The 12999-nt window shown below is 44.6% G+C and overlaps 1 protein-coding gene and 1 long non-coding RNA gene across 7 annotated transcripts in view; one reads left to right on the forward strand and one right to left on the reverse strand.

The window, feature by feature from the left end:
* Positions 1–167: 167 nt before the first annotated feature.
* LOC142826596 (uncharacterized) lies at positions 168–6803 on the reverse strand. Its single transcript, XR_012900818.1, has 3 exons — positions 6092–6803; positions 5816–5956; positions 168–2061 (listed from the first exon to the last, which is right to left on the reverse strand). It is a non-coding gene; the product is annotated as an uncharacterized LOC142826596 (long non-coding RNA).
* Positions 6804–6984: 181 nt separating this feature from the next.
* LOC106732314 (disintegrin and metalloproteinase domain-containing protein 20-like) overlaps positions 6985–12999 on the forward strand; it is a 106479-nt gene continuing 100464 nt past the window's right edge. For 2 of the 6 annotated variants that reach the window (XM_025186916.2, XM_025186920.2), the window contains exons 1-4: positions 7076–7131; positions 8532–8614; positions 9550–9628; positions 11338–11402. Coding sequence is in view for 3 of the 6 variants with exons in the window: in XM_025186913.2 (XP_025042698.2) it covers positions 7086–7131; positions 8532–8614; positions 11338–11402 (194 nt within the window). In the remaining 3 variants the exon portion in view is untranslated. Of the gene's footprint in view, positions 7132–8531; positions 8615–9549; positions 9629–11337; positions 11403–12999 lie in introns of those variants that run through there. The other 4 variants (XM_025186918.2, XM_025186915.2, XM_025186913.2 and 1 more) reach the window with 3 other exon arrangements.

Genomic DNA, 12999 nt, shown 5'->3' on the forward strand with positions numbered 1-12999 from the left:
CCATTATTGTTGTGTACACACTTAATTGCACAATTTATAAGAAAACTCTCCCTCGCTGGTACCCATCTGGATGACTTTTGCACCCTCTGTTGCATCATGCCACTGCATACTGGCATAAACATCCCCCCCCCCAAAAAAACCTCCCTCCGTTCCTTCTTTTCCTTAGTCATGGTACATGAAGCAATCTCAAATTTGTAATATGTGCTTTATGTGCTTTCCTCTCTCCTTTGTGTGTTTGGGAAGGTGTACATGTGTGTGATCATGAGTGTATGTGAGATTTAAGTCACCCACACAAAAATAGAGTGGTAGAAATGTAGCCGTGCTAGTCTGGTGCAGCTGAAACAAAAAACAGGACTGTGTAGCACTTTAAAGACTAACAAGATGGTTTAATAGGTAATGAGCTTTCGTGGGCCAGACCCACTTCCTCAGATCAAATAGTGGAAGAAAATTGTCACAACCATATATACCAAAGGATACAATTTAAAAAAATGAACACATATGAAAAGGACAAATCAAATTTCAGAACAGAAGGGGGATGGAGGGAGGGAAGGGGGGAGGTAAATGTCTGTGAGCTAATGATATTAGAGGTGATAATTGGGGAAGCTATCTTTGTAATGGGTAAGATAATTAGCGTCTTTATTCAAGTTTGAGTGTAAAGTGTCGAATTTAAGCATGAATGACAGTTCAGAGGATTCTCTTTCAAGTGAAGTCTTAAAAGGTCTTTGAAGCAGGATGCAGGTAATCAAGTCGTTGAGACAGTGTCCTTTCTGGTTGAAATGGCAAGAAACTGTTTTTTCTTTGTGATCCTGTCCGATATCTGTTTTGTGGGCATTGATCCTTTGGCGAAGTGTCTGAGACGTTTGTCCAATGTACATAGCAGACGGTCACTTTCGGCACATGATAGCATAAATTATATTTCTGGATGCGCAGGCATATGTGTTCTTGATCTTATAACTCATTTGGTTGGGTCCAATAATGGTATCAGCAGAGTGAATATGTGGACAAAGCTGGCAACGGGGTTTGTTGCAAGGGAAGGTACCAGGGTTGGTATTAGTGTGGTATGTCCTGTGGTTGTTGGTAAAGTGTTGACTGAAGGAGGCTCTGTGAAAACAGGCTCTTTTCTGGCCAGGCCTCGTGCGCATAGCCTTCCTAGCCCAAGTTTACCTTCCCCTCAAACCAAAAATCCTGCACTATGTGACTTAAAATCAGTAAAAACCAGAAGTAAGACACCAGGCAGGTAAAGGTCATACAAAGTTCGTGCCACTCAAGGGCCATCTCACCCCCTCCCCTTCCCCCTCAGCCTGTCACTAGGCAGACTGAATCTGTCAAGCCTATCACAACTAGACGCGGGAAAGCTCTTGCTCTCTCTATAAAACAGCTACCCCTCCTGCATGCAGTTGAGGGTTCCCGAACACTTGGAAGGCAGAACACGAGCCAGGTTCTGAGGGCTGATCACCCGAGGACCCCCTCCCACTCACCGAATCTACCGAATCTTTTGCAGAGCGTAACGAATATGCTGTTGTCTATGTTGTCCCTTGTATGTCTGATAAGTGTGAGTATTGCTGTGTAAAGTTAGTTAAAGGTTTGATAAATAATAGTGTTAAGAGTAAGTTAGTTAGAAGTTTGTTAAATAGTATAGTTAGGAGTTTAAATAGATGTTAAACCTCATGAGTGAAATTAATGTAAATATAACTGATAAAAATCCCTGGGCTGTTATTGATAATTACTTAGACTTAGAGAAACCCCAGGGCATTTTCCTCTATTGTATTGCAGTTTGTTTGTTGTTACTGTTAATAATTATCTGGTGCCCACGCATGTAAAAAGTTGATAAATAAAAAGTTATAGTTAAAAGCATTTTAATAAAAGTTAAAAATATTCGATACAAGGCTGCCTGTTTCTGCACCTCTCTGGGGCTGGCCACATTCTCGAACCTTCCATTTTACTTTCCACAGGCTCATCTTCTCACACTCATCTCACAGGGAGAGCATCCTTAATACATCAGCTAAAGTATGAAGTGGCTCACCAAAGTTGTCCGCAGCGTCTCTGTCCTTGTCACTGATTCTGAAAAAAGGTATAAGCCCTCCTCAGTTGAGGTACCTTGCTATGGTGTGTCAGTACTGAAGTCAAGTAGGAGCAAAGACTCTACAAGACATTCAGGTGAGAGTGTGTCACTGGAGCACTCTTTAACTAAATAGAAGGGATTTCCCACCTCTGGCAAAGGTGCCAGGTCTCTCAAAGGCATACCCTGAAAGAACTCTGTGACACAGCCATCAGTCATTGCCATACCTCAGGGTTTCGTCTGCACTGCAGGCTTTTTGCGCAAGAACTACTCTTCTTGCGCAAAAACTTGTGGAGCGCCTGCACTGCACGTGTGTTCTTGCATAAGTAAATTTACAGTAAAGCATCAGAAAAGAGGGCTTCTCATGCAAGAGTTATTCCTCTCCCCATGAGGAATAAGTGTAGGGGTAAACTGAGGCAGTCCATGGTATTCTGCTAAGAACTCTCCTAAACAAATCCTAAAATTTGAGACAAGGCCTGGGAACACATAGACTAAGCAGCTAACATGACCCTGGTCACCCTGACAACCACATTCCAAAGAGCCTCACTCCGATAAGACCCTGGCTGGTACCAAAACAAACTTCATGGAAGTTGTTCTCACTGTCGTCTTTAATTCTAGATAATAAACCTGGATCCCAAGGACTGCACCAACACAAGGCATTATCACCCCGTAGTAGACGCATCATAATTTCAACAGACAAAGTTGCCTTTAAAATGCTTGTCTTGTTTATGTTGGCTTATTTAGCTTGTTAGGAATAATTACCTGTATTATTGATAAGATGTTTAATTTGCAATGGGCGGAGATGCTGTGTAACCTTCATAGTTTATTGGCTTATGTGCTCATTACGTCTTGCCACCAGACCCTATCAAATCTCTTCCACTCCGCCCATCTGCTGCCTATATAATCTACTGTAATGTTTTCATTAACTAGTGTTCACCAGGTTAACCCCTGAGGGACACTCCACCAGCTGGTGTATAATAAATCCTCAGCTTGTTTTCACCTGCTAAGAGTGTCCAGAATTATTCCCTACAATAAGCGCTCTTGCGCAAGGGGCAGTGTGGATGGGAACAGGGGTTTCTTGTGCAAGAAACCCCTATGGCTAACATGGCCATCAGAGCTTTCTTGCGCAAGAGTGTTCGCACCACCATGGACGCTCTTGTGCAAAAGCACGTCTTGCACAAAAGCACATGGCAGTGTGGACGCGCTCTTGCACAAGACCTTTTGCGCAAGAACTCTTGCGCAAAACAGTTATTGCGCAAGAAGCCTGCAGTGTAGACATAGTCCAGAAGTATATACAGCTACATGGGACCTAATTAACTTCTAAGTACCAGTATCTGTGGCAGTGTAGGAAGGCTTACAGCTGATACTGAAACCTGCAGCTCCTACCTCATTGCACGAAGAACCTGTGGTAACATTGCTTCCCCAAGATTCTGAAAAGACTAGTGCAGTTGAAAGGCAAATCTCTGAAAATATCTCTGGCAACCACCATCACCAAGTTCAGGCTACAAACAGGTCCCGACTCATTCTGCCCCCTTCTGTCATTCATTCTGAATTCTGCTTTAGACTCAGAAATGCGTTTATCTGTGACTTATCCAAGAAACAGACCATACTGTCCATCAGAGACATGGGAACCATGGGTTATACAGGAGTCTGGCAATGGGGCAGTGGCCTGGTAAAGGATGAATCCCAGGCCCAAAGCAGTGGTCATTCTAGATCTCCTTCTCCCATTAGAGTCTCCTTGTGTTATGCTTAGAAGCACATGGAATCTTTTTCAGGAGACAAGGCAATATGCTATGTTTATTGAGAGTACAATGCAAAACTTAGCATATACATATAGATACACACACGTACACACAAAATCACATGCACACACACAGTCCTGCCAATGATGTTATAATTACCAGTCTCAGGCTCAGACCAAGTTACTGGCCAGTTAGGCTGGACGCAAATGGTGGGGGGAACTGGATTCTGTCAGTCACAATCTGATTCTCCAAGGCTTGGCAGGATGAACCCACCACAGTTCCATGGCAGAGCATCCCATTTTGATAGTAGTTTGTTCCCATTCAGATTTCTGGGTTTTGCACAGCCATACTGTACTTACTTACTTTTAACAAGTGCTTATTTTAGGGGTTTTGTTCATATGTTTGTTTTTGTTATTTGTTCATTCTTTATTTGCATTTTAGATAATGTTTTCAGGGAGCTGTCCCATACTGGTTTCACTCAGGTCATCTTATTTTGTTCCCAAGGGGGTGCATCCTTCATTTCCAGGGTCATCAATCTGTTCTTATCACAATAGATCTATGGCAGGGGTGGGCAATAATTTTTTGCCAGGGGCCACTTCAGAAATTTTTGAAGTGGCCCCGGGGCTGCGCGGGAAGAGGCAGGGCCTCAAGCGAAAGGGGCAGGTCCATGATACTTACCTGCTTCCCCACCCACAGACCATGATTGGTCTGGGGCTGAGGGGGGGAGCACCTTTGTCCCCCCCAGAGTTCCCCCTAGGCACCCAGGCCCCTGGTGGTGGGAGGAGACTTTGCTCACTCTCCCTTTGCCCCCAGGCCCATCAGGCCTTGGGGGTGAGGGAGTGCGCAAAGTCTCCCCCCACCCTGCCAGGAGCGCTTGGGATGGGAGCAGGGTGGAAAGAAGCTTTGCATGCTACCCAATCAGGGACGCTCCTGGCAGAGCGGAGGAAACTTCATGCGCACCCCACCCCCCTGCCGCCGCCAATTGGCCTGTGGGCGAGGGAGCAGCAGGGCCTCTGTGGGCTGGATCCAGCCCACAGAGGCCCTTTTGCCCACCCCTGGTCCAAGGTAAGTACCGAAGCTAGTAACGGGAAGGTTCAACAGAGTCCCAAGAAATTACCCAGCTAGACAAGCTGGCTTCCCACTCCTTGGAGTTAACATTGAACCAAAGACTCAAATATCTCCTCTTGACAAATGTTTTTTTCTGCATCACAGACAACCTCCAGACCCCTGGAATTTGGAATTGGTCTTAGACAGCTTAATACGTCCACCATTTGAACCCTTGGCCACATGTGATTTCCGTACCTTAACTATGAAAGTTGTATTCCTTCTAGCAATTACATTGGCTCGCAGAGTGGGGGAATTAGCGGCCCTTTCAGCTATTTCCCCTTACACCATCTTTACGGCACAGCGAGTCATGTTACGTTCCCAACCATCATTTTTGCCCAAAGTTAACTCTTCTTTTCATATAAACGAACCAATTATTCTCCCCATATTCTATCCCAAACCACATACTTTGGAACATCACTCAAGACTACATTCCCTTGATGTTCACAGGGCCTTAGCCTTTTATATAGAAATAACTTGTGATTTCCAGAAGTCCCATCACCTACTAATTTCATTGGATGACTGGTCCAGGGGCCGCTCACTGTCCGCACAGCGAATTTCCAAAATAATTGTTTCTTGCATTATGCACTGCTACAAATTAAGGCTTGTTCCAATTCCACGAACCATAATGGCCCATTCTGCTAGGGCAATGGCCTCCTCAGCAGCTTTCCTCAAGGGGGTTCCCATAAAAGACATTTGCCAAGTGACCACCTGGTTGTCCAGCTACACTTTTGCAAAACACTACATGCTACAAAACATTCTCATGACAGATGCAGTAGTAGCCACTGCAGTACTTTCCTCAGCAGTAACTTATTGACACCAAACCCGCCGCCTTTAGTCTGGCTACTGCTATGGAGTCACCCACAGTGGAGCACCCACGGGGACACTACCCGAAGAAGAAGTTACTCACTCTGCGCAGTAATGATGGTTCTTTGAGGTGTGTGTCCCTGTGGGAGCTCCATAACCCACCCTCCTCCCCTCTTCAGAGTCTGTTGTTCATGTCTTCCTGGCTTCGACGATCAGGAGGAACTGGTAGAGCCAGACCGTGCGACTGGAAATGGTGCAAAAAAACCGCAAGATGGCCACCACGCATGCGTGGTCTGGCAGACAATGGCTAAAAGATCTCCGCTCTGTGGTGCCAGGACAAGCCTGACACCCACAGTGGAGCACCTACGGGGGCACACACCTTGAAGAACCATTGTCACTGCACAGGGTGAGTAACTTCTTCTTCTGCCACCATGAGTCTGGTCAAACCCTTTCTTTCATTCAGTGACTTTCAGCCCAAGAGTTTCAGAGACCATGAGATGTAGTAAGAAGAGAGTGGAACAGGCAGGGAAGGGACGGGGCAGGTACTGAGGCAGCTGGCAGGGAAGAGGTGGGGCTAGTACTGAGGCAGTTAACAGGGAAGGGGCGAGGCTAGTACTGAGGTAGCTGGCAGGGAAGGGACGGGGCTGGTACTGAGGTAGCTGGCAGGGAAGGGACGGGGCTGGTACTAAGGTAGCTGGCAGGGAAGGGACGGGGCTGGTACTAAGGTAGCTGGCAGGGAAGAGGCAGGACTGGTACTGAGCTGGTAGGGAAGGGGTGGGGCTGTCACTGAGGCAGGGAGGGGTGGGGCTGGCACTGAGGTCACAGAAGCAGAGTGAGTGGCGCTGCTACTGAGGCAGTTGGTAGGGATGGATGAGGGTGGGACTGGCACTGAGGCAGCAGTGGGGGGAAAAGCAGGGCTGCCACTACAATAACAGGACCCAAGACGGTGGGGCTGGCACTAAGACAGCTGGAAGGGAAAGAAAGGGAAGGGGCTATCACTGAGGTAATAGGAGCTAAGTAGGCGGGGCTGGCAGTGAGGTAATAGGAGCAGAGTGGGCAGGGCTGGCGGTGAGGTAATAAAAGCAGAGTGGGCGGGGCTAGCAGTGAGGTAATAGGAGCAGAGTGGGCAGGGCTGGCGGTGAGGTAATAAAAGCAGAGTGGGCGGGGCTAGCAGTGAGGTAATAGGAGCAGAGTGGGCAGGGCTGGCGGTGAGGTAATAAAAGCAGAGTGGGCAGGGCTAGCAGTGAGGTAATAGGAGCAGAGTGGAGCAGGGAGGGGTAGGGGTTGGGCTGGCACTAGGGCAGTAGAGCGGAGAGGGAAGGAGATGCTGTCTCAGCACATGCTTGGCGGGTGTCTGTGAAGATCCGTGGGGGATGGGGATGCAAATCTGTGCCCTGCTCCTGCTGCTGCTGAGCCCAGGTGAGGCAGGGAATGAGTCGGACAGGGATGCCATAAGGAGGAGGTGATTGGGGCCATACTTGCAAGACAGAGGTCTTGCAGGGAAGGGAGAGTCAAGGAGCAGAGGAAGGCTGTGAAGGAAAACAGGGCCAGAATGGAAGGAAGAGCAGGACTGGGATACATGAAGGGGAGCAGGGGCTTGAGGGAAGGGGGAGAATGGAGTCTTGGGGGCAGCAGGGAGCCCTGTAGGACAAATCAGGGGAGTAGGAAATTTGTGAAGCTGGAGCAGGGCCCACAGAGGGGAGATTCAGGAAGTGCCAGAGTGGGCCTGGTAGCAGTTTCTGCTAAAAGCAGGTTAGGGCCCAGAATCAGGGCTGAGACAGGAAAGGGCTATGGCCCTGAGGGCTCATAGGGCCAAACTGAGAAGGGGGACAAAGAGCCTTTTGGGGGCAAGGTAAAAGGGAACACAGACCATTAAGGAGTAGGATCAAAGAATGGAAGAAAGGGGTCTGAGGTGGGGGTGATGAGCTGTGAAGTGTTTGAACCTGGAGCAGGGTACCCTGAGCAATGTTCCTTCTAATCTTTTCTGTCCATATGCAGAATAAATTTTACGTGTGAATGTGCACCACCACTGAAACAAAAAACCTAGCTGTGAGTGCTCTGCCAATCAGCTGGTGGCGTTAGAATCTCTCCTGAGCATAGCTTCCAGGGAACACTGTGGCCCTGAGCACCAGTTGGAAAGGGGCAAGCTGCCGCAGGGAGAGGGCTGGTTGGAAAGCAGCTGATGTGACCTCTTACGAGGCTAGTGCTTGACTGGTGTGTGAGACTGGGGCTGCCTCCTGAGAGTTGTGGGGCAGGCTGGGACTTTGCTTCTGCTCTTGGTCAGCTCAGATTGCATGGGAAAGGGAAAGCGTTGCCTTTCCCTGAAGGAAGGGCCAATGTAGCATTGCAGGGGGAAGGGAAGAGGGGCAGTGACGCTGGAAGCAAGGCCTGCTGGGTGGGATTCAGAGAGAGGCAGCACAGAGAATGAGGAATCGGGCCCACTGAATTTTGGGGAGGAAAAGAAGGATTTTTTTGTAGGGAAAGAGACAGAACAGGAAGGGAAAGCAGTGGAGAGCAAATCTGTGTGATAAAACAAGGTTGGGAACAGCCTTCTGGAGAAATTAACTTGAGTTAGGAAAGAAAATGCAGGGACTAGTAATGCTCTTCTCTCTGTCCAAGCTCCTCAAATGGTTTATAAATTGTATTGAATTCAGACTTTATCCCTCTCATTTCCCCTTGAATTATTCCTCCTAACATTGCATAGTGTGACTTTTGTATAAAATTATTTGCAGTGTTAGTTTGATAGAAGACTATATCCCAATTATTATGAACTCTTAAGTATTTTGTTTTGTCTTGTTTGTAACTATTTGTCTTTCTAGGACTATCAGAGACCTCAACATTTTCTTATTTTGAAATAATAGTGCCAAGAAAGCTAGAACCAAGAGATGGCATTGGCAACAAGGTAATACTGTTCTTTTAGAAAATTTCAATTGTGATGCTGCATCAAACCAATGTTCCATTAATCTTATCTTTGACAATGGACAGTATCAAATACTTCGGTGGACAGTGTAACACCTCTATAAAAAAGTGTGCAGTAGAGAAAGTGTCTTTCTAATTCTGAATAATTAATGGTTTTGGTCTGTTCTGAAGCACAGGAGTTGGTATGTTTAATGTGGAACACGGTGGGCATGAATAGCTAAATCATCTGACAATGGGGAAAACATATTTTTTCTTGAAGGATCCAAGAATTTAGGAGACATTAATATGGAATCGAAGCCCTACATAATGATTAATGTATTTATTGTCACAATGCTCCTGTGAGGTAGGAAAGTACTTTTATTCCATTTTACAAATGGGGAACTGAGGCCCCAAGTTCACACAAATCTTGGGTCTTCATGGTAGAGTAGGGAATTGAACCCAGCTCTTTCACTAGTGTTCTAACCACTCAGCTATCCTTCCAATAACTATTCTAGGGAAAATGCCAAGACCCAGCACAGAGCGGGTATGTCTACACAGCAGTGTTATTTCAGAATAACTGTTATTCCAAAATAACATAGTCTGCATCTACACTACAAGCAGTTACTTTAACATAATGTCAAAATAATGGTGAGCTGGAGAACTTCTTACTCCAACTCCTGTAACCCTCGTTTTATGAGAAGTAAAGGAAGTCGGAGGAAGAGTGCTCTAACTTGGACTTCATGCTGTGTAGACAGCCCCCAAAACCAAAATAAGCTATTTAGACTGTTATGCAATTGACATAGCTGAAGTTGCATACCTAGGGCTGTGCAGATAAGCCCTAGAATGGCTTAGGCATACCACAAGCAGGAAATGATTGAACTTGGTGAGCTGGAAAGTACCATTATGACTGATTATTCCTGTCTGTAACCTTTTTGGTAGGGGGGAAGCTTTAAGAAGTAGGTCTGGCATTCTCCTGGAGTACTGGGATTTTAAGTTCATTCTCTATGTCATCTGAAAGGTATTTTTGCTTGATAAGTCATATTCTACATATATATTTCATTATAATTTCGGGAGTCTTATTACCTGTGCTCATGTCATATTGGGAATATGCTACAAGACTTTTTATGACCTTTATGTGGTAAAAGTTCAGAAGAACCCTAAGTTCCTATGACTTCTATCATGAATAAGAGAAGCAAATATGGGGTTAAAAATTGTCCCCATAATTCTGAAAAGTAGAGGAAGAAAAACACCAAAATATGCCAACCACTTCCAGCGAGATTTAAACTTTCTATTGTTCACTCCTGTGGTGGAAATACCCTCCCAATGTTTCCACCTGGAATGATATGACTCCATCCCATGGCCAATTCTAATGTTGTGACTAAATGCTGCAACATAGTCCTTAAGATAAAACTGGAATGGGTTACCTAGGGAAGTAGTGGAGTCTCCATCCCTAGAGGTGTTTAAGTCTCGGCTTGACAAAGCCCTGGCCGGGTTGATTTAGATGGGATTGGTCCTGCCTAGAGAAGGGGACTGGACTTGATGACCTTCTGAGATCTCTTCCAGTTCTATGATTCTGTGATAAGGGGATGGGTTGATGAGAGAATATGATCTTGGTAACTAATTGACCATTCATTTTCAGTGGGAAATATGTCAATGGAGGAATGATAGGAGTTACTATAGAGAATTTCTGGGTGTCTGGCTGGTGAGTCTTGCCCACATGCTCAGGGTTTAGCTGATCGCCATATTTGGGGTCGGGAAGGAATTTTCCTCCAGGGTAGATTGGCAGAGACCCTGGAGGTTTTTCGCCTTCCTCTGTAGCATGGGGCACAGATCACAGCTGGAGGACTCTCTGCATCTTCGGACCTTCAAAGTATTTGAAGGCTTCAATATCGGAGATATAGGTGAGAGGATTATTCTAAGAGGGGTGGGTGAGATTCTGTGGCCTGCACTGTGCAGGGGGTCAGACTTAGATGATCATAATGGTCCCTTCTGACCTTAAAGTCTATGAATCTATGAATCTATGACTAAAATAGTAACGTACAGTGACAGTTGTAAAGCTGTTTAGATGTTTAAATAAGCAGATAGGCACCTAAACACTTAAAAAATCTGGCCCTTTCCCAATATATTTTGAAACATACCTCTTCTGAAAATGCTTGCATCTTCACACATTTATTCAGGATCAATTTGGGATTGCAAAGTAATGTGATAAAGGTTTTAGTGTCAGCATTTAGGTTCTCTTTACACTAAGGGCATTTTCTATATATTTCTCTCCCCCCTTCCCCCCAATTAGGCTGCACTTAAGCCTAATGTTAACCAGGCTTCCAGAACCATAGCCTGTTTTTCATATTGTGGGTTAAACTTGCTCTGGGATAGCTCCCATGATGCCACTGGACTTCTGGCTGCTTAGGACATGACTTACGAAATCCCTGTTCTCCCTCAGTTAGTCCCAACCCATTGTCAAATGATCCTTAAGTTAAATACTGTTGTGACCATGGAAAGTCAATTTATACTAAGGATTCCAATACTGCTAACAGTGATCCAGATGAACCAATGTTACTGCTTCAGAAAATATTCAGAAAACTTCTCTAGTGCAGAAGGTACTTTTAACACAGTCAGAGGAAATATAGAGGATACATTTTTCATAAAATGGAATACAGAATAGGGATTGATTAATATGAGTTTTAGGATACCATTAAGGGTTTTTTTATTATTATTTTAATGCTCTAGGAGGAGGTGTCTTATCTTATTAGAGCAGAAGGAAAAGACTATATTATTCACCTGTTACAAAAGAAGTAAGTGACTGCTTTGGTTGAAACCTTTAATCTGCTCTATTTATAGATAAATAGGTGTGTGTGTGGCTTTGTAATAAAGCCATGAAGACTTAATCTAGATGTGGAAAAATAACTGAAATGGTAAAATATGAGAAAAGGGACTTAAGGAATACTGCTTATATGGGAAACAGTTAGAGGAGTAATAATTATGGAGAGACAAGTGTCTCCATATTTTAAAGTTAAAATTACATTTCTATTTTATAAACTTGATTTTTTACATACTTTCTAACTTTGCCAAGAACAAACCAATCCACATGAAACTCTACACATGTATAATCTGCCAGAAAAGATCTTTCAGGAAATTTTGAAACACATTGGGGAATCAATAAAAGACAATGAAAATTAAAAAAAGAATGCAAGTAAAATGGGGAATATGGACAAAATCAGAAATACAAACGTACAAAATGAGTTACACCTAGTAAGGGACATATAAGGGAATTTAATTTTATAAATGCATTGGAAGCAAGAAAAACATTACCTAGAGAACTGATCTTAAATCAAGAAGATGAAATTCAATAAAGACAAGAACAAAGTACTATAATTAGAAAGGGAAAATTGATTGCACAACTACAAAATCAGGAATAACTGGATAGGCAGTATTGGAAAGGAACAGTGCAATGTTTTTAAAAAAAGGCTAATATCATTCAGTATGTATGAACAAGAGTATCATGTTTAAGGTACAGGAGATAATTTTCTATCTCTAGTTGGCACAGGTGAGGCCTCAGAGTACTATGTCCAGTTCTGCGCTCCATATTTAGGAAAGATGGGGACAAATTGGAGAGAATATGGAGGAGAACAATAACATTGATAAAAGGTGTAGAAAACATGATGGGTGAGGAAAGGTTAAAAATGGTAGGCATGTTTGGTTTTGAGAGAAGACTGAGTGGGTACCCAATAAGGGTATAAGCCGCGTTATTTTGGAATAACTGATGTTATTTTGAAATAGTGCACATCTACACAGCAAGCCATTATTTCAAAATAAAGCTGAGATGGAGGACTTCTTACTCCGAATCCTGTAATCCTCATTTCATGAGGAGTAAAGGAAGTCAAAGGAAGAGTGTTCTTCCTGCTACATAGACAGTGCCAAAAGCCGAATTAAACTGTTTTGACTTCAGCTATGCAAGGGTATGTCTACACGAGCCCCCTAGTTCGAACTAGGGTGGCTAATGTAGGCATTCGAACTTGCAAATGAAGCCCGGGATTTAAATATCCCGGGCTTCATTTGCATGTTCCCGGGTGGGCGTCATTTTTAAATCCCCTTAGTTCAAACTGACCGCCCGCGGCTACGTGCGGCAGTCTAAAGTTAATCCGAACTAAGCCCTTAGTTCGGATTAACTGTTACACCTCGTGGAAATGAGGTGTAACAGTTAATCCGAACTAAGGACTTAGTTCGGATTAACTTCTGAATGCTGTGTGTAGCCGCGGGCAGTCAGTTTGAACTAAGGGGATTTAAAAATGGCGCCCACCCGGGAACGTGCAAATGAAGCCCAGGATATTTAAATCCCGGGCTTCATTTGCAAGTTCGAATACCTACATTAGCTACCCTAGTTCGAACTAA

The sequence above is a fragment of the Pelodiscus sinensis genome, chromosome 1 (genome assembly GCF_049634645.1).
Source record: "Pelodiscus sinensis isolate JC-2024 chromosome 1, ASM4963464v1, whole genome shotgun sequence".
Lineage (NCBI taxonomy): Eukaryota > Metazoa > Chordata > Testudines > Trionychidae > Pelodiscus > Pelodiscus sinensis.